Source organism: Nothobranchius furzeri, chromosome 15 (assembly GCF_043380555.1).
Source record: "Nothobranchius furzeri strain GRZ-AD chromosome 15, NfurGRZ-RIMD1, whole genome shotgun sequence".
Lineage (NCBI taxonomy): Eukaryota > Metazoa > Chordata > Actinopteri > Cyprinodontiformes > Nothobranchiidae > Nothobranchius > Nothobranchius furzeri.
The window spans coordinates 46,302,864-46,326,675 of record NC_091755.1 but is presented as its reverse complement, the minus strand read 5'-3'; the positions used below and the strand labels follow the sequence as shown (position 1 = coordinate 46,326,675).

General features: G+C 48.0%; 1 protein-coding gene across 3 annotated transcripts in view; it reads right to left on the bottom strand.

Moving 5' to 3' along the window:
- sulf2b (sulfatase 2b) overlaps positions 1 to 23,812 on the bottom strand; it is a 48,867-nt gene that overhangs the window by 9,079 nt on the left and 15,976 nt on the right. For all 3 annotated transcript variants that reach the window (XM_070544941.1, XM_070544942.1, XM_070544943.1), the window contains exons 3-16: positions 8,964 to 9,152; positions 8,665 to 8,785; positions 8,458 to 8,576; positions 7,861 to 8,012; positions 7,553 to 7,722; positions 6,342 to 6,492; positions 6,146 to 6,245; positions 5,919 to 5,994; positions 5,233 to 5,361; positions 4,892 to 4,948; positions 4,400 to 4,529; positions 3,096 to 3,339; positions 2,215 to 2,416; positions 781 to 877 (exon numbers count right to left, since the gene is read on the bottom strand). In XM_070544941.1, coding sequence (XP_070401042.1) covers positions 781 to 877; positions 2,215 to 2,416; positions 3,096 to 3,339; positions 4,400 to 4,529; positions 4,892 to 4,948; positions 5,233 to 5,361; positions 5,919 to 5,994; positions 6,146 to 6,245; positions 6,342 to 6,492; positions 7,553 to 7,722; positions 7,861 to 8,012; positions 8,458 to 8,576; positions 8,665 to 8,785; positions 8,964 to 9,123 — 1,908 coding nt within the window. In that variant the 5' untranslated portion in view covers positions 9,124 to 9,152. The remainder of the gene's footprint in view (positions 1 to 780; positions 878 to 2,214; positions 2,417 to 3,095; positions 3,340 to 4,399; positions 4,530 to 4,891; positions 4,949 to 5,232; positions 5,362 to 5,918; positions 5,995 to 6,145; positions 6,246 to 6,341; positions 6,493 to 7,552; positions 7,723 to 7,860; positions 8,013 to 8,457; positions 8,577 to 8,664; positions 8,786 to 8,963; positions 9,153 to 23,812) is intronic.

Sequence of the window (23,812 nt, the reverse complement as noted above, 5' to 3'; positions counted from 1 at the left end):
CCTCTACCCATCCATCCATCCATCCATCCATCCATCCCTCCATCATCCCTCCATCCATCCTCATCATCCTCTACCCATCCATCCATCCATCCATCCATCCATCCCTCCATCATCCCTTCATCCATCCTCATCATCCTCTACCCATCCATCCATCCATCCATCCATCCATCCATCCATCCATCCCTCCATCATCCCTCCATCCATCCTCATCATCCTCTACCCATCCATCCATCCATCCATCATCCTCTACCCATCCATCCATCCATCCCTCCATCCATCATCGTCATCCTCTACCCATCCATCCATCCATCCATCCCTCCATCCATCATCATCATCCTCTACCCATCCATCCATCCCTCCATCCATCATCATCATCCTCTACCCATCCATCCATCCATCCATCCATCCATCCCTCCATCATCCCTCCATCCATCCTCATCATCCTCTACCCATCCATCCATCCATCCATCCATCCTGGACGTTCTCCTGATCCTCTAGAAACAAATTCACCTTAGTAATAAAAACTAACTCAGATCAAACCAAACAGGGATTTCACTGAACTCAGATTCCAGATGACTTCTGATGACATGAAGCCAAAACATGTTTCATTTCACACATTTGCTGTAGTAACTAACAGTTGTCAGCAGGTGGTGCCTCCGTTCCGCTCAGAGATCTGCTGGTTCTGATTTGATCACATTACAGTTTTAACATTTAGACTTTAGGAGTCAGTTTGCATCACCTGGTTCCTCCTGAGCAGCAACCAGGTGTTTCTGGTGTTACCTCGTGGTCGATGTGCAGCTTGTGGTCCTTCCATGCCTGCAGCGAGCGGTAAACTCCGGTGTCGCACCTCACGCTGGCGTTGGATAAGATAGAGCACCTGCAGGGAAACCCTCGGGTCACACAGAGTAATAAATGCAGCGGTGTGTCGACGCATCCAGCTGACATTTACTTTCTAATCACTCACACCGTTTTCCTCCAACGACTCGTTCAATAATTCAGCGTGAGCTGCAGCCGCGGCTGAGTCACGGCGAGGAAGAGGAGTTTCTCCTGCTGCAGATTTAAGGAGCTGCTGATCCATGAAACAGTCTGAAGCGTTTGTTTTACTCTGACATAATAAGACTTGCATTTTAAACATCTCATATTGATTTAATCTGTTTGTCATTTAAACGTTTAGTCTTTATTTTTACATGATTTCTAAAAATCAGTTTGAGATTTACTTATTTTTTTATGTTCTTGAAAATGAAAATATTTTATTTGACTTTTCACTCTTTCATTACTAAGAATTTCTTTTAGATCAATTTTAAATAAAAGTTTAAATCATGAATTTCATAACTAAAAACCTCCCATTTAGAAATAAATGCATCATATCAGATCTGAACATAACAACCAAATAATAAACAGGTTATTCTATCATATAATGCTATAAATAAAACAGGCCTTTACCCTATGCAGATCCTCCACCAGGGGGCAGAAGACAGGTCCTGATGAAGGTGCTAATCCTGATGCTCCTCTAGAGGCTTTAAGGTGGTTTGATGAGGAATTGTGATGATAGCCTAGGAGTTTAAACTGCGGGTTCCTGTCGTTTACTAACGAAGTTCAACACGTGGCGGCCCGACTGCTTCCATCCAGGGGCGCCTCCAGAAAATTTTGATGGGGTGGCCAGATAGGGCCAAAGAAATTTTTGGGGTGGCACCAAATTGGTCCTTGTGGTGACTCTGGGAGAGTTTAGTCTGTGGCGACGTGCTGCATTGCACCGTTATTTGTTTTTATTACAATAACAGTGGGTATCCAAAACATTTAACTCCAATTTTACAAACGCAAACATTTTAGAAAAATACATTTCAGTTATTTAAATTGTTTTCCCAAATTTTATTTTTTAGGTTTATTCACCTGTTGCTGTGTTCACAAAATAAAAATAAAAACTATGGAGATAAAAACTTTTTTAAAATGTGAGCAGCAGAAACGTGTTTTTTTTATTCTGATTATTTATTTACTCGTTAATTATAATATTTTTATTTTGTTTTACAGTTATGTCTTGAATAAACAAGATTAATATATGGTTTGACTGAACATTAATATGATTTGTTAACAATGGCTTTTCCTAGGGGGAGGGGGGGCGTTTTCTAGAGGTGACCATGGCCACCCCTGGCCACCCCTTGGGGGCGCCCTTGCTTCCATCTGAAAACGTTCTGATTAAAAACGTCCTCCGCTCACCTGTGCGTCACTTTGATGGAGGTGGATGGGGCTGACGTAACAGAGATGTCTCCCATCCCACTGAACTCCTCCTCAGGCTCGTCTCCTATTGACTGTCCATGATGGGCGCCGCCCCCCAGGCTGTGGTTGCCAGGGTAACTATTCACGGTGGACAGAGAGCGGCTGAAGCGGTTTCTGGAGAAACTCTTCAGGGTTTTAAACTCTGGTGCACAAAAACAGGAAACATGAAGTTTGATACGAGTAAAGAGTTGTTCTAGGTCCTGGAGGGGGCGGGGTCAACACACAGCCCGGTCTCCAACCCGAAGGGGGCAGCATCACATCTTAGCTGACCCCCAGTCAGAGGTCGCCATCAGTCCTACAGCAGTGAGAGAAACAGCAGGTGGCCAAGGTTCACCTGTATAAGGAGAGTTACATCATCCGCTCTGAATGAGGTTCCTGCTGGAAGCGATAGAACCTCTGGAAGCGATAGAGCTCCAGAGAGAGAGAGAGAGAGAGAGAGAGAGAGAGAGAGAGAGAGAGAGAGAGAGAGAGAGAGAGAGAGAGAGAGAGAGAGAGAGAGAGAGAGAGAGAGAGAGAGAGAGAGAGAGAGAGAGAGAGAGAGAGAGAGAGAGAGAGAGAGAGAGAGAGAGAGAGAGAGAGAGAGAGAGAGAGAGAGAGAGAGAGAGAGAGAGAGAGAGAGAGAGAGAGAGAGAGAGAGAGAGAGAGAGAGAGAGAGAGAGAGAGAGAGAGAGAGAGAGAGAGAGAGAGAGAGAGAGAGAGAGAGAGAGAGAGAGAGAGAGAGAGACTATTCTACTCTATTCTATTCTAAACACCTGCTTCTCCACCTAAATGATCTGATCCGACTCGCTGCTGCCCCTACAGGCGCGGACAGGAACACTCACTCTTTTTGGAGAAGAACGACTTCTTGCTGAATTTCTTCATCATGAAAGGTCGGACGTTAAAAGGTCGTAGGTCATCAAAGCTGCAGTCGCAGGCCTCCGAGTCAGGAAGGTAGAGCTGGGACTTGATGCTGATTGGATGCTGGCGACCATCCACGCCCCTATCGAAGTTCTCAACTCCCCCCCCTTCGTTCTTACATTTGAAGAGCCGCAGCTTTCCCGTGTTGTCCTCGACGCACTGCCACTTCTGGAAACAGAAGAACAAAGCTGGATGACTTCAGCTCACCGCTCCAGAACTCTAAACATTCCTACTGGCTGGTTCTGGACGATACGGGTTCTTTTCCAACAGCACGGTTTGGAATATTTTCCCCTACGTTCCCTCTATTTCTCAGGTTCCAAGAGCTGATCCGGGGCCGGCATCCCAAATGTTGGCCGCTGATTGGCTAGGGGGCGGAGTCATGTTAGCTGAGCTTTCTAGGCGCTGCCTTCAGCTTTTCCTGGTTCAGGCTGACAAAAAGCCAGAAAACTGAGCAGATTTTTCCACACGGCCATGTTTGTGATGAGCTGTGTTTCTGTGTGGCTTACAGATCCGGGATGCTCCGACCATGTGATTTTCAGCAAGTTGGAATCGGGTGGGAAAATGTATCCATTTAAAACAAGCATTCCTGACGGAGTAACAGGGGTCAGGACTAAAGGAATAGTCCATGAACAGCATATATTCACCACACTGGGTGGGTGTCTGGGTTTTGAGGTCTTCTGGAGTCGCGGCACGATCTGCTTTCCCGTCCTAACTTTACCGAAGCAGCAGCATTACAGGTGTTTAGCAGGAATGAGTGACCCCGCCATCCCCGCCGCTCAGCACAGACGCACACCGAGCCAACCATCAGAAACAAGAGCGACAAGGCGGCTTCCACGTGTATTCTTAATATCAACACACTTCCTGTCTTTTCTTAATCATCGGATTGGGACTCGGAATCTGATCGGGATTGCAACATCTCTATTACAGATCCCAGGAGTAAAGACCCCCCCCCCCACACACACACACATTTTGTCCCGAAGCTGGCAGGGACTACACCGAGGTGAGCTGAGGTCACCCCCGCCGTCCGGAGCCGCTCCAGTGCTGCTGGAATGACGGATACAGGAACCCACCTGGAGTGAAGTCAGCCCGAATGGGACCGGTTCTACTGACGCTGTGTCAGGTCCAGTTTTGGTTTTATAAACTGGATCCTGATCAGAACTTGATCGACACTCGTGTTTTAAAAGCCTCAGGCTGAGGCGGCAAATCAGAACCAGCTGGGTTTCGGTACCTGTCCCGTCTGCTGGCAGGGTGTCTGGTACTCGGCCCTCTGGCAGAGGTCCTTCACTCGCTGGTGTTTGGGCAGGAAGTTCTCCTCCTGAGAGACTTCCTTCCCTTCGACTCGTTGGTGGAGCAACTTCCTGTTGGGACACAAACGCAGCAGTCCGAGAGGTTCTGACAGAACTTCACACACTCACTCCAGATGGGCAGAACCCACCTCACGGTTCAGACAACCTGGCTCTTAAAGAGAAGTGTCAGCTTCCTGAACAGCCTTGGTTCAGAGAAACAGAGTTTACATCTTTCAGGTTCATCGAGCTAATGGCTAGTCTTTCTGAACTTCCCAAGATGGCCGTTACCTCAGACTAGTCAGGCCAGATTAGCTCAGATTAGCTGTTGTCCCACACTAGCCGTTCGAGTCTTCTGGAGACTAGACTCAGACTTGTGACTAACAAGGTTTCTGGTTTGTTTTCAGTCCAGCAGGTGCAGGTTACAGGTGCCTTACCCTCTCTCCACCAGGAACGAGTCTCTCCACACCTTCGGCTTCTTGCTCACCTGGAACCTGAAGGAGAAAAGGACTTCCTAAGGAAGGATCATGTGACCTCTACAGAGGGATTCTTTAGTCTAGATCTGCTCAAACGTTCTGAGATGAAACAAAACACTCTGGGCAGCCGTCAACACACGCCCGTATGCTCCGGAGCAGAGATGCCTTTATAGAGGAGCGGATGATGAGAGTCGGGAACACAGTTTAGCGGTTCTGATGGAGGATTGTGGGTAACAGTGCTACAGGTCATCACCACCAGTGTGTGTGTGTGTGTGTGTGTGTGTGTGTGTGTGTGTGTGTACCTGTTGGCAGGTTTGTCTGTATCCAGCAGCGACATGATCGACTTCCCGTCCATGTCTGGAGGTGTGTCCAGTCCAGCGATGTCCAGGATGGTCGGAGCTAGATCGATGTTCAGGACGATGTGAGGGTTACTGACACACACACACGCACGCACGCACACACACACACACACCAGTTAGACCTATGTAGACCCAGTTATGGTGCTTTTCCAGGAACACTACTCGGAGCAACCTGGACTGATGCAGTTCGGTATTTTCCCGCTACTCTCTCCCTATTTTCAGTCTTAGCTTCATTGAGGTACCTGGCAAGGCCGAGTCAGGCCGGCATCGTGATTCTGGCCACTGATTGGCTAGGAGGCGGAGTCACTGGTTGCTCCGGAGATTTCTGGCTTGTGCTTCACTGCCTGCAGCCATTTTCTGGTTCAGAGTCCCGTAAAACTGAGCCGAATGTCCAGCGACACCATCGTCTTCCAGCTGATTTGAGTTTATGTGGAGCAAACAGGTTAGCTTACACTGTTTACCCCCAGATGGGCTGACTCAAACCGCTGCACCCAGCTGTTTAGGCTCAGTAGTGTTCCTGGAAAAACACCTTTAGACCCAGTTAGACCCATCCAGAACCAGTTAGACCCATCCAGAACCAGTTAGACCCATCCAGACCCAGTTAGACCCAGCTGGTGTGTGGTGCTCACATGCTGCCTTGCTCCACGTTTGGTCCTCTGATGTAAAACGGGACTCTGATGTCGAACTCGTACGGCATGGATTTACCTGCAGACCAAAACTTTATTGATGATTTATGATGACAACAGTTTTAAAATCACCACTTTTGCCTTTCCGGATGAAAACTGCGGGGGTTAGCGTGTCCTAAACGTTTCACACTGAGGCATGGACTCATATGAAGATGCTGCTGGTTTCTCACCTTTAACCAGGCCAAACTGGCCGATGTGGTAGCCGTGGTCAGACGTGTAGATGATGTAGGTGTTGTCCAGCTCGCCCGTCTCCACCAGCATGTTATACAGCTGAAACACGTGAAACGTCTTTTAGTTTCCCGTTCCGTCCCTAGCTCCAGCAGCTCAAGCTGCTTTGTTTCTTCCAGATCTAGAAGCTGGTCCAACCTTCTCCACGCTGTCGTCCACCGACAGCAGCGTCTGCAGACGCTTCCTCTGGAGAACGTTGGTGAACTCCATGTGGATCGGCTTCATGGGGCCGGTGTAACGCATGATCCAGTGTTTATCCAGGTTCGGAGCGTAGTTGTAACTGGGAGTACTGGGAGACGGAAATAAGCAGATAACCTCTGCTGAAATCAAAGCAGCGTTGATTTAATATCATGTGATCAGCGTCTTTCTAGTCATCTGACCTACAATTAGCCCCGCCCCTTTTTTCCATCTACATAAACTCAAAACAGCTGACTGGACTGGAGTTTGGTTAGTCAAAAACTGGACTCGGACCTAAACCGGGCTCGGACCTGGACCGGACTCAGACCTGGACCAGACTCAGACCTAGACTGGACTCAGACCCAGACCGGACTCTGACCTAGACCGGACTCAGACCTGGACCGGAATAAGATCTGAACTGGACTCAGACCTGGACCGGACTCAGACCTGAACTGGACTCAGACCCAGACCGGACTCTGACCTAGACCGGACTCAGACCTGGACCGGAATAAGATCTGAACTGGACTCAGACCTGGACCAAACTCGGACCCGGACTGGACTCAGACCTAAACCGGGCTCGGACCAGGACCGGACTCAGACCTAAACCGGGCTCGGACCTGGACCAAACTCAGTCCCGGACTCAGACCTGGACCAAACTCAGTCCCGGACCGGACTCGGACCTGGACCAAACTCAGTCCCGGACCGGACTCGGACCTGAACTGGACTCAGACCTGGATCGGACTCAGACCTGAACTGGACTCAGACCTGGACCGGACTCAGACCCAGACCGGACTCGGACCTAGACCGGACTCGGACCTGGACCGGACTAAGATCTGAACTGGACTTGGACCTGGACCGGACTCAGACATGAACTGGACTCAGACCTGGACCAAACTCAGACCCGGACCGGACTCAGAACTGGATGGACAACAGGGATCTCGTCTCAAGTCATATCAGGTCAAAGGTTCTGAACGGACACTACGATAGAACTTACTCTGAGTTCTGGTACTGGTTTGGGACTCTGTGGTAGGAGATTGTTTTGGTTTTAGTCCAGATTTATCCAGCTGAGCAGAACAGAACTGCTCCATTGTTCTCCTGGATTACACCAGCTTATCCTCAATGTGTGTGTGTGTGTGTGTGTGTGTGTGTGTGTGTGTGCGCGCATGGCCTACATGTGCTGTGATGCGTTGGGAAAGGCGGTGCTGAACTGCGGTGCCGAGTCTTCTGGCCCGTGTGGAGCTGCGTGGCTCAGAACCATCAGAACTGGTCGGTGAGGGTAGACCCGCTTTGAGGAGCGGAAGTACTGGATGGACTCGGCCGTTATCAGGTCGGTCAGGTAGTCCTGAAAACACACACACACACACACACACACACACACACACACACACACACACACACACACACACACACACACATCTGAACACTCTGGGTCAGTTTCTGAGTGGATGTCCAGAATCTGCCAGGCCGACCCGGTTCTGACCTGCGGGTACTGCGCCCCGTGCTTCTCCCGGACCCCGTTCCGGCTCAGCGTGTAGTTGTAGAACCGGCTGTTCTTGACCAGGCCGAGCCACTCCCTCCACCCGGCTGGAACGTACGAGCCGTTGTACTCGTTCAGGTACTTCCCAAAAAACGCTGCGGGACAAACGGAACGGAACAGAATCAGAACCGCAGCAGGAATGACCCGGCTCCATCCTGGTGGCCCATCAGCACCAGCGTCAACGCCGCTGGTGCTGATGGCCCAGGGCAGCAGTGGCTACACCGTAGCTCCTCCCCACCAGTGTGTGAACGGGTGAGTTGTGAAGCGCCTTGGGGGGCTGTGGAACCCTAACGAGGACCACACAAACACGGGCCGTTTACCATTAATGGTCAAAGAGAAAACTCTGAACGGTTCTGGACTCGTATATAGTTCTGATGGACATAACCAGCTGTTCAGCTGGAGGATTCTGGGTAGAAAAGTTCTTTGCCTTTGACCTCTGTGACCTTTTGACCCCTGATCCTTAATAAAACACAAATCAGGATTACAGATAAATAAAAAGTTCTTTTGCATTAAACCAAACCCGTTCACATCCGACTCCACCTGTTCTGTATCCGGTGTTGTTGAGGTAGACTCCAAAGGTCCGTGGCTCGTGGTGTCGTTGCCATGACAACGAGGAGCAGTTCTCGTTGTTGGTGTAGGTGTTGTGGTTGTGCACGTACCTGAGAGCAGAAGCAGCAACAGGAACTCAAAAAGAGCACGAGGGCTCGGCTGTGATTGGCCGTCGGAGTCCTGCGGGGCGGGACTTACTTCCCGGTGAGCATGCTCGAGCGCGACGGACAGCACATGGGCGTGGTCACGAAGGCGTTGGAGAAAAGGGTCCCGCCCTCTTCCATGATACGGCGGGTCTTGTTCATCGCCTGCATGGATCCTGGAGAGACACGGGGACGCTGTTGGACACGCGTCTCAAACTCAAAGAGACGCGTCAGATCAATCCGAAACCAAAACAGATTCATGGTTAAAATAAAAACAGCGTCTTCTATTAATTAATTATTTGTTCCCAACTGAGCCACCAGAGGGGGTCTAACACTCTGAAGAGGTTCAGTCACCCAGTTCCACGTCCTGGTCGTCCGTCAGGATCAGGATGATGTTGGGACGGATGTTTCGCCGATCCCTCTGTAGGCGGGGCTTCAGCCGCTGTCCAGAGGGAAACTGGGCGTGGCCAAGCGTCACTGAGACAAACAGGAGCAGGAGGAGTCGGGCCTCCATGGTCTACGAGCCCTGGCCCTCACAAACAGCTGTAAAACACAAACAGATCCTTTAGAAATGATTCAGACGAGCCCGTTTGAGTCCCGTTTGACGACCATCTGGTTTATTCCCACATGATCCATCCTGGGAAAGGTTTTTCCGAGGAGGCTGCAGGGACAACGGTCCCTGTCCTCCGGAGTAACAGAAACTTTGGGAGTTTTGTTCTTTCATCTTCATAATTTTGGCTTGTTTTAATAGATGTGATAAGCGTTCACAGCAGGACTGAAGAACACGAACATAAACGGACGTTTGGTTCCGGTTCCTGTCAGAACCAAACTAACCCGCGTTACTTTTATTTGTCTCTCCGTTCTTTTTAAGAGTTATTTTATTCCTTCAGCTGAAACATTTCAAACAGCAAAGCGGGTTTGGGTTTGTGTTCTGGACGAGTCCGACAGACGGCCCGGTCTCAGAGTGAAGAGATCAAAATTATTCTCAGTAAATCGAGCTGCAGGCTTTCGTCTGTTGGATAATAAAACCAGCAATTACAGTGTGTGTGTGTGTGAGTGAGACAGAGAGAGAGAGAGAGAGAGAGAGAGAGAGAGAGAGAGAGAGAGAGAGAGAGAGAGAGAGAGAGAGAGAGAGAGAGAGAGAGAGAGAGAGAGAGAGAGAGAGAGAGCAGCACAGAGTGTATGTGTGAGAAAGTGTGTGTGTGTGTGTGATGTATCAGCAGGGGCTCTGATGGATATAAAAACAGATAAATCTTCCTGAAGACACACTGAGAGGTGTGTGTGTGTGTGTGTGTGTGTGTGTGTGTGTGTGGGTCTGATGGAGTGCTCGTGTTCCAGCAGTTCCCACTGTGATCGGACTGAAACCTGATGGGACACTGCTGGAGCTGCACGGGTCTGAGAATCCTGGGTAAAGGTCTCGGTTAAAGCTTCCTTCCGGAGTATTTATCTTATGCGATGGCGCCATCTAGTGGCTGACAAGCGTATCACACAAAAAGGCTGTTCCTCTGCGTTTTTAAGATGGCGACTTCACGCTTCTGTTTATAAACGTGCTTCTGTAGCCGACAAACACGTACTTTTACGAGTGTTATTCTCACGTCATGTTGTGTTCTCATATATTTATATTTTAGAGACTCACTTGTCCGTGAAAAGTTAATCAACTCTGCATCAGCCGAGGTTTCCCTTAAATTTGAAGCATCTAAGCGGTAGTCTAACGCTATTGGTTAGTTCTGGTCGGCGCTCAGTTTCCTATTGCACGGAGCTCTGCCGGGCAGCGGGCGTGCTTAGCAAAAAAAAAAAAAAAAAAAAAAAGACGCATTGCTTATAATATATCACAGTACATGATGAGATAATCACTTTTATGGATTTCTGACAAATCATACATAATTTCTGAAAGAGGAAAACTCCGGAAAGCAGCTTTAAGTGTAGACATAACTCAGGCTCATCCCTTGAGTTAGGAGCATTTTTTCCCAAATAGTGAGGGTTATTTTTTGTATGTTGACGAGGGAACTCAAATTGACATAACACCGGTCAGAGCACGGCATAAACTCCCAACGTCATCATGACAACTCCCTCTGTTGCGCCAAGGCGCAATCACCTTATAAGACAACTACCAAGCGAGGCGGAACGAATGCCACAAAATTTGAACAACGCCATGCCGGCATGGCGAGTTTATAAGACACACTGCTGCGGTATTATTACGGCGACTTTCTGCCACGGTGTATGTGCCACTGTGAGCAGGAACACATCCAGGAACTTTGATCGAACTTGCCATGACACATACTTAGGACTGGAACAGAACTTGGGTCAGTGTTGATGACGTTTCACAAGGATGCAAATTCAGATGAGTACGCATACTGAGAAACAGCCCTGGACTGGATCAGGAGTTCTGGACTGGATCACAAGATCTGGACTGGATCATGAGTTCAGAACTGGATCATGGGATATGGACTGGATCACGATATCTGGACTGGATCACAAGATCTGGACTGGATCATGAGTTCAGAAGTGGATCATGAGATCTGGACTGGATCACGAGTTCTGGACTGGATCATGAGATCTGGACTGGATCACAAGTTCTGGACTGGATCACGAGTTCTGGACTGGATCATGAGATCTGGACTGGATCACGAGATCTGGACTGGATCACAAGATCTGGACTGGATCATGAGTTCTGGACTGGATCATGAGATGTGGACCTGGACTGGATCGTGAGATCTGGACTGGATCACAAGTTCTGGACTGGATCATGAGTTCTGGACTGGATCACGAGATCTAGACTGGATCACGAGATCTGGACTGGATCATTAGTTCTGGACTGGATCATGAAATCTGGACCTGGACTGGATCATGAGATCTGGACTGGATCACAAGTTCTGGACTGGATCATGAGTTCTGGACTGGATCATGAGATCTGGACTGGATCACAAGTTCTGGACTGGATCATGAGTTCTGGACTGGATCATGTGTTCAGAACTGGATCATGAGATCTGGACTGGATCATGAGATCTGGACTGGATCACAAGTTCTGGACTGGATCACAAGTTCTGGACTGGATCATGAGATCTGGACTGCATCACGAGTTCTGGACTGGATCACAAGTTCTGGAGTGGATCAGGAGTTCTGGATTAGATCATGAGATCTGGACAGCATCACGAGTTCTGGACTGGATCATGAGATCTGGACTGCATCACGAGTTCTGGACTGGATCACAAGTTCTGGACTGGATCCTGAGTTCTGGACTGGATCATGAGATCTGGACTGGATCACGAGATCTGGACTGGATCACATGTTCTGGACTGGATCACGTGTTCTGGACTGGATCCTGAGTTCTGGACTGGATCATGAGATCTGGACTGGATCACGTGTTCTGGACTGGATCACATGTTCTGGACTGGATCCTGAGTTCTGGACTGGATGAGGAGTGGATTTGTAGTTGAGTGTGAACGACTCCTAGCAACCCATCAGGTTTTATCTCCATATCGACATCAAAGGCAGTTTATCGTTTAATAATGTTAATTAACAGAGGCGGCCATCTTGGGTCGACTCCATGAGGAAACCCGCTGTTCATCCTGTGTTTCCTGTCAGAGTTTCATTCAGACTCGTCCTGTGGTTCAGGAGATATTCAGCTAACCATCACAAACAGGCAAACACTTTGTAGCCCTGGTTTGGTCTTTAAGCTGTAGGTCATACCAGTAGGATCAGAGCAGCTGTCTGGACCCGATCCAGCGTCCTGCTGTAGTTCTGAACCCTTTTGAACCTGACTTCAGCTCTAATCTACATCAGTTACATCATTCAGCCTCATTATGAAACTGACCTAAAAACTGACCTGAGATCAGAAGAACCCTGACTCAAACGGCGGGATTATTCTCCGTCTGGGTCACAGTCGGCTCTGCAAGCTGTACGCCAGAGTTCAAAGGTCAAATGATTTCCTGAAATACCAGACAGCCAACTTCTGTCCTTTATAGTGGGGATGATTTAAACTGTAGACGGATTTCTGCAGAACATCCACAGACAAGTAGATGAGAAGCAGGATCAGCAGGTGAATGAAGCTTTGTCTCAAAAATAAACCTTTAGACAGAATAATCAGAACTGTTTCAACTTCACTAGCATATCTGCTCTGTTGGCAGCGTTAGCAATGTTAGCTCTGTTAGCGTTATCTACACCGTCAGCAGCATTTCACACAGTAATAAGTGATCCCTCTGCGAGTGGATCTTCCTGTAGCTCTTTCACCAATGGGATGTAGTCATGCAGTCACATGATCAACATATATAAACATTGGGAGAATGCCAATTTTGGCTTTTTAAACCAACAGAAACGGAAAAATCTATATGGCACAAGCTAACGTCTGTAAAAATGTACAAATGAGCTCGTGTATAATACGGTGCCTTCTGTGTGTGCCAAAACGAACGGGACATGTCAGACTACAACAACTCAACAACCAACTGGAGGAAACATGTTGCTGTAAATTTGCCCTAAATTATGTTATGATACAGCAGCTGTTTCCAACTCCATTCGTCGAGGAATCGGCGTCGACCTCCAAAACACACGAATCAGAATGCTCCCCTTCCTCCGTAGCAGTATTCAGCTGGACTTGAGCTAGTTCTGTTCACGAGTGTTGCAGGACACTAAAAACCTGCAGGACACCGACCCTCAGGGACTGGAGCTCAGCACGCACCCTTATCCGTCCTTGCTAGCGCTCTCCTGCAGGCTCGCAAGGACAGAGCCCTCTTTTCTAAACATCCGTTGAACGAGACTGAGAACGCAAGCTTGTGATTGGTCAGGACGCTGCTTTCGTCAGCAGCGCTGCCGTTGCACCCTCAAAAGCAAAGGAAACCGAAGATATCTAGCAACAGGCATGTTTTATTCGTGGATGGAAATGACGGGAAACGTGGTTTTAGAGGTGGCGAGCGCATGAAAAGGTTAAAGAGTCTCTGAAATACAAAAACACAATATAAACACAATAGCAAATGCACCATCTGGGACCGGAGAGGACAGGACACCACAGAGCAGCGCTACGCCCTCTGTTGTCCCGGTGGGAAATGCAACAGGAGACGGAGAAGTCGGAGACCAAAACTTCTCTGTCAGTGTGTGTGCGTCTCGCCCTCGTGCAGCTGACGCAGATCCCCCAAGGCGCTTCACAACACAGTCCGTCACCCACCCATTCACACGCTGGTGGGGATGAGCTACGATGTAGCCACAGCTGCCCTGGGGCGCACTGACAGAGGCGAGGCTGCCGAACACCGGCGCCGCCAGTCCCTCCGACCACCGCAAGGCGGGTTAAGTGTCTTGCCCAAGGACACAAGAGCAGCATTCTCTGGTCAGAGATGGAATCAAACCTGCAACCTTCCTATTATTGGACAATCCGCTCCACTTCCTGAGCTACTGCTGTCTCAGAATATTCCGCCCCAAAAATGAAATTTTGTCTGTTGGCATATTTCCCAGAGTGAGATAAGTCGAGTCAATTTTTTATTTTATAGCATCTTTAAACGGCAACAGCGGTTGCCCGAAGGTGCTGCACACAGAGTCAAACTACAGTAAAACAAGCTGCAAACCCTAAAAGCAATAATACTAAATTTCAAAAGATTAAAAGCAAACAAACCAAAAATGAACCTGAAACCTGGAAGTGATCAGCAGAATGCCGAGGTATACAAACGCGTCTTCAGATGCGCTTTAAACCGGGTCACAGCATCAGCTGTCCTAACAGGCTGTTCCACGGCACAGGAGCCACCACTTCAGCCTTTATCTGCATGTCACCAGCAGATGGCGATCAGCCGATCTCAACGATCTGGATGGAGCATAGGGTCCGATGAGTTCCCTCGGGTGAAGAAGACGTTTAAAAACCAGTAACAAAATCTTAAGACCAATCCTAAACTTCACAGGAAGCCAGTGAAGATCAGCCAGCAGACGAGAGGGAAAAAACTATCCTGATGACTGACTGCAAGTGAAAATAATTAGTAACATAACGGAATCGCACGCGCCATTTTAGACTTGGCTGTACATCTCCGCTGGCAGCCCCAAAGACACACACAACGACAGCAAGAGAATAAATAGGCACATTGCATTTGTACAGAAGCAACTGAGACTCGTGTGTGTGTGTGTGTGTGCTTATGGAAGCAGGTGTCTTTGGGGCTGCCTTGTTACTAGCTCTGTTAAGCTATGTTCATGCTTGACGCGTCCGCTAGGTTTGCACGGCTCCGCGCGACAAAGTTGCGTCATTTTAACAACCACGCCCCTCCACCGCGCCTAGTGTTGGATGCATGCCGTAGAGCTCCATGCTGCCCCCTACAGTTTGGGAGAATATTGGCTCCCCGCAGAGACAAGCTGCATGAACCATAAACGCTGTGAGTTGTGAAGCGCGTTCCATCCGCGAGCCGCATCACCAAGCGGAAAGTAAACGCGTCTAGCATAAACCAAGCTTTAGTTCCCCACGCAGCAAATTTGAAAGTTCTGAATTAACATTCAAGAGTTAAAATGAACACTTCTTCAGACTTTATCTGGGAACCACTGCTTCAGTGTTAAATCAACACTTTTAAAAGAGTTCAGTATTAACACTATTTTAGTGTTAATACTGAACTCTTTTGATGTTAAATTTTAACACCAGCAGGGTTTACTAAATACACCAAGTTAGTGTTAAAACACCACATGTTAACACTTGTTAGCCTAACTATTTAAAGAGTTCATTTCAATCACATGTACACTACAACCAGTGTTAGTGATGTGACGTTCACAAACGAATCGAGTCTTTTGAACGGGTTTTCAAAGTGAATGACGAGAGCCGAGTCCCTGCTGAGAGCCGTTCATCTTAACAAACCTCCCCGGAAGTTGGTCAAACTCACCCGCTCAAGCCCCACCCACCGCTGTGATGGACGTAGGAGGAACCATAGATATGTATATAAACACGTGTTTATATACATATCTCTGGGAGGAATGCTAACCAACCCCGTGCGCCCTCACGGACACCGCAGGAGGACGTTGCTCTTAACACCTTAACAATGCGCCTTGCCCACCGCAGCTCTCTGCAGCCAATCGGTCGCTACCAGTCCAACTTTTAGAATAAAAGGGTGGCGTCTACAAATTAACCCCGCAGGCGTTACAGCTGCTGCGGGAGTTCAGAGTTAGATTTTCAGGAGTTATTTAATCTAAAATGACTCCTACAGAGTTGATTAGGAAACACTGAGTTTTAACTCTCATGTCAGTGTTACATATCAACTATATAACACTTTTTAGTGTTAAATTAACTATTCTTGGTGTTAAATTGGACCAACACCTGAAAATTAACACTTCTGAATTTGCTGTGATGCAGACAGCAACAATAAAGGGATTTTCTCTCTTTTCTATCCTGTTCTATTACTGTGAGATCTGTTGACGCCATTAGCTTTGATAGCACCACCACCAGCTCTGTTAGCACCATTAGCTTTATAACTCTGGATCAGCTGAACCAGGCATCCAGGATTTACCGGGATCGGGGTTAGAATGGAGTTTTTGTATCTATGAGAAGTCCACCTCTCCTCCCAGGAAAAGTCTGGGAAACAGGAAGATATTTTTCCTCCACCAACAGCAAGAAGCCTGAGGGGGAAGATCACAGTTTCCTGGGGCAGGAGTCTTCCATCGGACCAGTTGGACCGGTCTGAACATCCAACAAGTTTGATTGATGACTCAGCATGACACCCCTGAGTCAGCAGCTTCAAGATAAATCAGTGAAGGCCGTAAACAGTTAACAGACTGCTAATGACACAACTTCATCTGATACGCTGACGTTATGTGGTTCTGATCCACCGGCTGCTGCCGCTCCGAGGACAAAAATAAAGCTGCTGCTCCCGATTCCTGGTTGTTTTTTTTGTATTATTTGATATTCAGATTTCTCCTCTGACAGCGGTGAAACTGTAGATCAGTAAACAACCACAGAAGAACAGAAACTCAACCCAGATGGGACAAAAACAGGAGTTTATATTTATGAGGAATGACCTGCACTTGTAGCACCTCCCAGAGACGGAGGACTCCAAAGCGCTTTACACTACAGTGCATCGTTCATCCATTCACACACACATTCACCCACTGGTGGTGAGGTACAACGCAGCCACAGCTGCCCTGGGGCGAGGCTGCCGTGCACTCGCCACCACCAGCAAGCAAGCTGGGTTTAGTTTATTGGCCAAAGACACAACGGCAGCATTCGAAGGACTAAAACTCATCTGTCCACCTCTCAGAATCCGTCTTCTGTTGGACCTCATCGGTCTCACGCGGTTCTGGTCTATTTTTTACATAACTGTGGTTCCCAGGCCTCCAGCTCTTTGGTGGCATCTCAGCCTGGTTCTGACTGGACCACTGCAGCGTCCTCGTGCTGCTGTGTTTGGACCCTGGATCTGTTTCATGACCCAGTTATGTCTAATCTTCACACAGATGGACTCGGATTAGACTTTTGGGAAATTTGGTATCCCGGGTCAGAAGGTCAGAACCAGCTGCAGAGCGTGATGGGTAAACATCTCCATTCTGGTCTCAGGGTCCAGAAGCCAAACAAACTGTCATGTCGTGACCTTTGATCTTTTACCTTCTGAGGCCTGCAGATTTTTCTCATTTCTCTAAACGATGATCTCTGACCTCATAGTTTTTTAGTTTGTGAATCATCTTTTTCTCAGGGGAATGATGGACTCTTACTGACCTTTGACCTCTAGCAGCGTCAGTCCCTTCTCTGAGGTCACTAGTGGTGATGTTTACACACATGCCTGTACGCTCCGGACCAGAGGAGTGATGAACATTTGTCTTCACCGACTCTAAACTGACTATGTGGTTAAAATCGCATCAGCGCCAAGCCCTACGCTGAGTTTTTAAGATGGTCGTATGAAATATACATTAATGAAATTTTACGCTTTGCACGCGCGGTCACGCTCCTCTGAGCACCGATCACACGCTCCAAACGCCTCCAGGATCATAAATTGTGCCGTCTGTCATCCCGATGCGCCCTTTCTGGCTCTCCTCCCTCTACCCATCAATCTGCTCATTAATATTCATGAGGCAGGGGCGGGCCGGGTGGCGCCGTGTGAAAGCTGGTGAATGTCAATAAAGAGGTCTGGCGGTGCTGCGTTTTCATCCGTTCATTCATATTCATCAGACTTTAAATGCAGACGCACCAGCGGGGGAGGTGAAAGGTCACACCGCACGGAAACACGGCAACATTAACACAGAGGTGGTTTCCATGGTAACAGATACTGTAAACAGACGTTATTTAGCTGGTTCCATGAGGTGAGAAGTTTAAATAAAGCCGCTGATCTCTGAGAGGAAATTTAATCGAGTCTGAAGTTTGAAGAGCAGCTCTGTGCAGATTTAATGTTTCATCTTCAGATCTTCTGGATCAGGGAGGAACCGCCAGGTCATGAAGAGATCAGGCGGCTTCAGGCAAACACAGACACACGGAAGGTTGTCCTCATCCTGCCAGCTGCTGCTGGTCTGAGCAGAACATTCTCCTGGTTCATTAGAGGGGTTCTAGATTGTTTCCACTCAAAATTGGAAACTTCTCTTGGAGCCTCTATGAAGCATATGAAACTTTGTTGGGGCTCATAATGGCCCAGGAGTCCTGGTAAATAACCAAACAAGGCCCATACTACAGCCCTACAGTGGAAAGATTGGTTTGCCCCGCCCACTCAGCCAGGACATGAGAATTAAATGAGCTGCGTGCTGATTGGCTTGTTTACCCTGATGGTTCCATGACTGCCTGGAACTTGAAACACTGCACAGCCCTGCTCAGTATCCAGATTACTCAATAGGCAACCTATGGATCTTCCTGGCATTCATTCACGTCTGGATGTTCCCGGTACGTCCTGGGATGCTAAATCTGCGCTCCAACATTCTTCTTTCCTGTTTTCCCCTCCTTCAACAAGGACATTAGCAGTAGCTGGGGCTATCGTTGGCCAATACTGAAGTTAGTCGAGAAGGCTTCCTGTCGAGGGGTGGGCTAGTTACCATGGCGACCCCTGATGAGCAGCTGACAGCAGCTTTAAAGCTCCTATATCATGCACAATCTACTTCTAGGAGCTTTTGACCGTTTTATATTTTCTCATGGAAAACACCTCCAAAGTGGTTTTAGGCTCCAAGCATGCATTCTGCTCTCTGAGCTCCAGTTTCCCTTCAGCTTAGCTACGCTACTGCAGACAAGGTTGCTTTTGCATCATCATTACCTCACCACACCTTATCCAGGTAGTGTTGAAATCTGGACCCCTCCTCCCCTGAACTGTAAACACTAAAGCCTGTTTGAGGCCGAACGTGGTACGAAGGCGGGTTCCAGGCATGTCTCTAGATATCTGCTCCCACAAAAGCCCCAGATGATTGGAAATGTGAAATAATACCTTTATAAATATACCTGTGAACTAATATCTCCATCGTTAATAATTACACTAAAGCCAGAAGAAATGTTCATCTCTGAGTGACACACTGGGAAATGTGCCAGCGCTCCAGTTTACCGCCACCGCCGGTGCGCGTTGCAAAAGCTGCTGTTTTAAAGGTCTTATTGATCAAGTCTGTGTAATAAATAACATTTAATGTAGATGAGACCTCCACCGTGCCAGCGGTTGCTCTGGAGGGTGTAAAACAGCGCGATACAGGACCTTCAACATTCCCGCTGATCTAGGCTCTCTCCTCTTCTCCAGTTTATAAATCAGCAGATGTCTCGTCTCAGATGAAATTACCGAGTTGATGCTTAGCTGCTCTAGGAGTTTCGGCTCTAGATTTAAATACTTTAAGTTCTAGTTTGTGCCGTTTTCCCAGGGCGGTTCTGCTCTCGGCGACATCTAGAGCAGAAGTAGGAGGTTAAAGTGCGTTAGGTCCGACTGAACCACAGCTGAAGGCTTTTACAGAATGAACGTTTAAGATGTTTACTGAAGTTATTTACCGCTCACAGACAAACAGCTGCATGAGGAAAACATCTGTCAGACGAGGCTAAAAGTGAAACATCAGAAACAAGCGGACTTACTGGATCGGAGCAGACATGGAGGTGTATAACTCAGCAGAACCACCCGGTCACTTCTCCTGCTCGCTTCCTCCTCCTGCGCTTTCGCTTCCTCTCCGATTACGTTTTACTCTGAAATCTCAGCTTCTATTTTTTCTCCTTCCCTCCATCGTCCTCTCTCTCTCCCATCTCATCCCCATGGCTGCCTTGCTCGTGGGTCTGGCACCAAACCGACAGCCTCCTCCTCTTCTTCTCAGCTGTCCTCTGTTGCCGTGGCGGCAGACATGGCAGCGATCCCCGTGGTTACAGACAACCGCACGCTCTCCCCGCTCAAGACCACAGCTGCTCCTCCTCTTTCTGCTCCTTTTATACCTCCTGATCCGTCTCTCCTCCGTTCTGTCCATCCCTCCCTCCCTCCCCTCCCTCTATTGTCTACCGTTTCATCACTCTCACCTCCGTCCTCGTGCTCTCGCCTCCTCTTTACTGCTGATCTGTAATCTGACTGAAATCGGAGGCAGAGACGTTTCCTTCAGTCGATTCTCCATCTGGATCCCAGAACGTTAACGGAACGTTGGTTTCTGGTTCCCAAATGGATCACAGGGAATGTTTTCTCCTGTAAATGTTGCACCACTTTTCAGTTTTACATCCAGTGTTCTGCAGACGTTCTTCTAGGTGTCTGGAGAAAGTTCACAGAAGTCCAGCTGGTTGATTTAAGCTTCCTCCAACTTTCTCACGTCAGCCTCTACAAACTTTCACAGCTGACATGTTTGGTTTCCCAGGTCTTGGGTCGACGATTCCCTGGATCTTCTCCAAGCATCAATAAGTAAGGAATCTTTGCAGAACGTTCCTGTTTGGTTCCGTTTCATTTCACCCCAATTATGTTTTGTGAGTTAATAAAAGTGAGATAGGTAAAGCTGTCTCCTGCCACCAGGGGGCAGCAGACATGAACAGGACTGCATATGACAGGTTTGTGATGAAGGTGCTAATCCTGATGCTCCTTCTGGAGGATTTGAGGCCAAAATGAAAAACAATAACCTTGCTTCATCTGTCAGATGACAGACTAAAGAGACCAAACGTGGTCGTAAAACCCAACAGCAGCGCCTGATCCGATTGGCTGAGCATCACAGAAGCTGCTTAGATACGAACAGATCTATTCTGAACGTTTGAGCTTCTCCCGTAAAGTTAAAAACATCCTGAATCCATGAAAGGTTCTAACGTCTTAACGGTAAAAAGGACCAGAGACATAAATAATATGTATAATACAACTTAAAGATCTACTTTTAATTAGAAATGTTCTAAAAACTCAGATTAAACACGTGACACTAAAATAAGGTTTCAGTTGCTTTAATGAGGAGAATCCAGAGCAGGAAGTCTGGAGCTGAAGGAGATCCTTCATCCACACAATACACCTAAACCCAAAGTTTGTTTGGAAACAAAAACCTGCTTCACGAGTGACATCACACACACACACACACACGCCACAGAAACCCTTAGCACTGAGTGTGTGTGTGTGTGTGTGTGAGAGAGAAGGTGAGCTGAGTAAATCACTGCCTATAGTAGAAAGCTGTAATCATGTTAAATACTCACCTCTGACACACACACACACACACACACACACACTGCAGAAATCCATAGTGACGTGTGTGTGTGTGTGTGTGTGTGTAAAAGCTTCCATCAGATCCGTGAGGAACTAAAAACTGTAATTTTGTGTCATTACTGAGACTCACAGCGACTCATCAGAACCAACTTATCGGACCGAAACCCAATGACCCGTCAGCTTTTGTTGCCCTCCGACAGAACCGAGCCTCTGAGGTGACGATCAGATGCATTTAGTCTCTAGAACCACTCAGGAGAGAGCAGCTAAGGCTCATACAAATGGACCCGGTTTCACAGAACCAGCTCAGAAACCAGAACCACAAGCTCCACCCTCCAAACCTTCTTCGGACCTTTAGGAAGTCTGGAGAACTGCTGGTCTAGAACCAGTTGAGGACTATGTTTATGTGTTAGCAGACGTATTTGACCAAAGAGACTTCCGGGTGATGATGAAAGCAGCAGGTCGCCCTTGAGGCCGACAACAAACACTAATCAGTCAGTCCTAGGTGGCGGTGAGGCAGCAGGATCAGTCATAAAGTGAAGAGAACATGGAGAGGACGGTGGAGTGGGGGACGGGTGCTGGTTTAGGAGATGTTCTCTGAAGAACTGGGTCTTCAGGAGTTTCTCGAAAGTTGACAAGGAAGCCCCTGTTCTGGTAGTGCTTGGTAGAACATTCCACATCTGTGGAACGACAAGCCCCCACAACGCAGCTCTAAAATTGAGGCAAACCCGGAAATGAAATAAATTGCAGTTCCGCCTTCATCCACTAGGGGCTGGTGTCAGAAGCGAGCAAATTCTCATTGACTCTCATGTTAAAAATACCAATTTCACAGCAGAAATAAACATGTTTACAGCCTGGTACCAGAACATGTTTTAGGTTTAAATGATCTAGTTTACACTCATGACAACTCTGAGGGGGGTGAATGTTTTTCTCACTCTTCTGTTTAAGTGTATTAAAAGCCTAAAATTCTGTATAATTAATGAGCATCAGACCCACGTGACCACAGAGCTAGCACCGGGGAAAGGCCTCATTAGAGCCTCGGTCTGGCCTGGAAACTGCTCCGGGATTTTGAGTCTCTGTGTTTGTGTATTCTTGTTTGGATATTTTTGTGCAATTGTTGGACAAAATGACTTGCTGTGGCATTAATTGCACTAATAGAGCGTCCAAGGAGTCTCTACTTCATTTTTTTCGGTAAGTAAAATTATATTTATGTATTTTAGGTCACTGCCGAGCTGAGCTTAGATTTTAACATGTACTGTTTAACCATGAAATTTAAATGTAATAGGGTAAACCCCAGTGCATTTAACATAATGCTGCACTTTAGAAAATGGGTTGAAATATAACATGTTGGTGGAGCTGGGTTCCCACTATCGGCTTGTGGAGCTCTCGGGGTGACGTCTGTGTTCCACCCGGTTCTACCCAGCGGTCAGCCCGGCGTATCTCTGACTCAGAAGCTCTGGTGTTGTGCACAGTTAACTCCGGTTGTAGCTAGGTTGCTACCTCCGTTAGCTTAGCTCCCACCTCCGCATTAGCTTTGGGTTAGCTTGTAGCTAGTTCGACCGGGTGTCGTCAGTTGATCCCAGCCTTACAGCCCCACCCTCAGCTCCTCCTCTCTTCCCTTTTGTGGAATTGTCTGGGCTTGACGGAACCTGTGACACGGTCAAGATGGCGGTGGTGGCCACCTCCCATTTATCTTCAAAAATGTGTTAATGGAGGCTATGGAAACCCATTGTCCAATATTTATATGTCGATGGGAACGACACATGAGAAGAGTCGGATTGTCCTGAGCGTGGTGTTGGCTCTGCTATCCGAAGATCCTTTGATGGCCGGAGCGGTCAAGACGTGATGTAAGCCTTTGTAAGAGGATTCAGGTAGAAGTGAGCCGTACCATCCAGGACTTTGTTTGCTAGTGTTAGCAATTTGAATTTGATGTGTGCAGCTAGCGGTAGCCAGTGGAGCTCAGCGAACAGAGGGGTGATGTGTTCTCTTTTTGGCTGACTGAAGACCAGACGCGCTGCTGCATTCTGGACCATCCTGGCCTACAGAACATCTAGCTCCTAGGGAAGAGCACAGAAAGCGACTAGGACCGGTCAGCAGGAACCGGACCTGGAAGCCCAGCAGAAGCCGCCATCATGGTCTAATAAAATTTACAAACTCTGAGGTTTCATCAGAAAACTGGAATTCCACTGGTCTGAACCTGGAATCCTGTCAGACTGGATCTGATTCCAAACAGAGGGAAGACCGCTGGACTGGGGGGTGAAACATCTGGCAGCTGAACATCCAGATGTGGCTTTTTGATGGGAGGAGACCAAACCAGAGCTAAGAGAAGCTTTGGTTAGTGGTGAGGGGACATCTGATGGACGTTTCCGTCCACACAGAGGCTTTCAGCTCCCATCAGACTCAGTCGGCGAGTTTGATCTGAATTTACAGAGTTAACTGTGAGTGTGTGTGTGTGTTCACACAAACAACAGATCCCTCAGATTCAAACCCGATCCAGCATCAGATGACGTGAGTTTAATTCAAAGAGAATCAGGAGAACACGGACCATCTGCTTCCATCAGTGTTGCCATGGTAACTAGGACTGCAGCTGATTATTATGGGCTGCAAGGAGGCATGAATACGACACATCTCTGTGACTCAGTCAGTTATCTACGATGAGACTTTCCCTTCGGT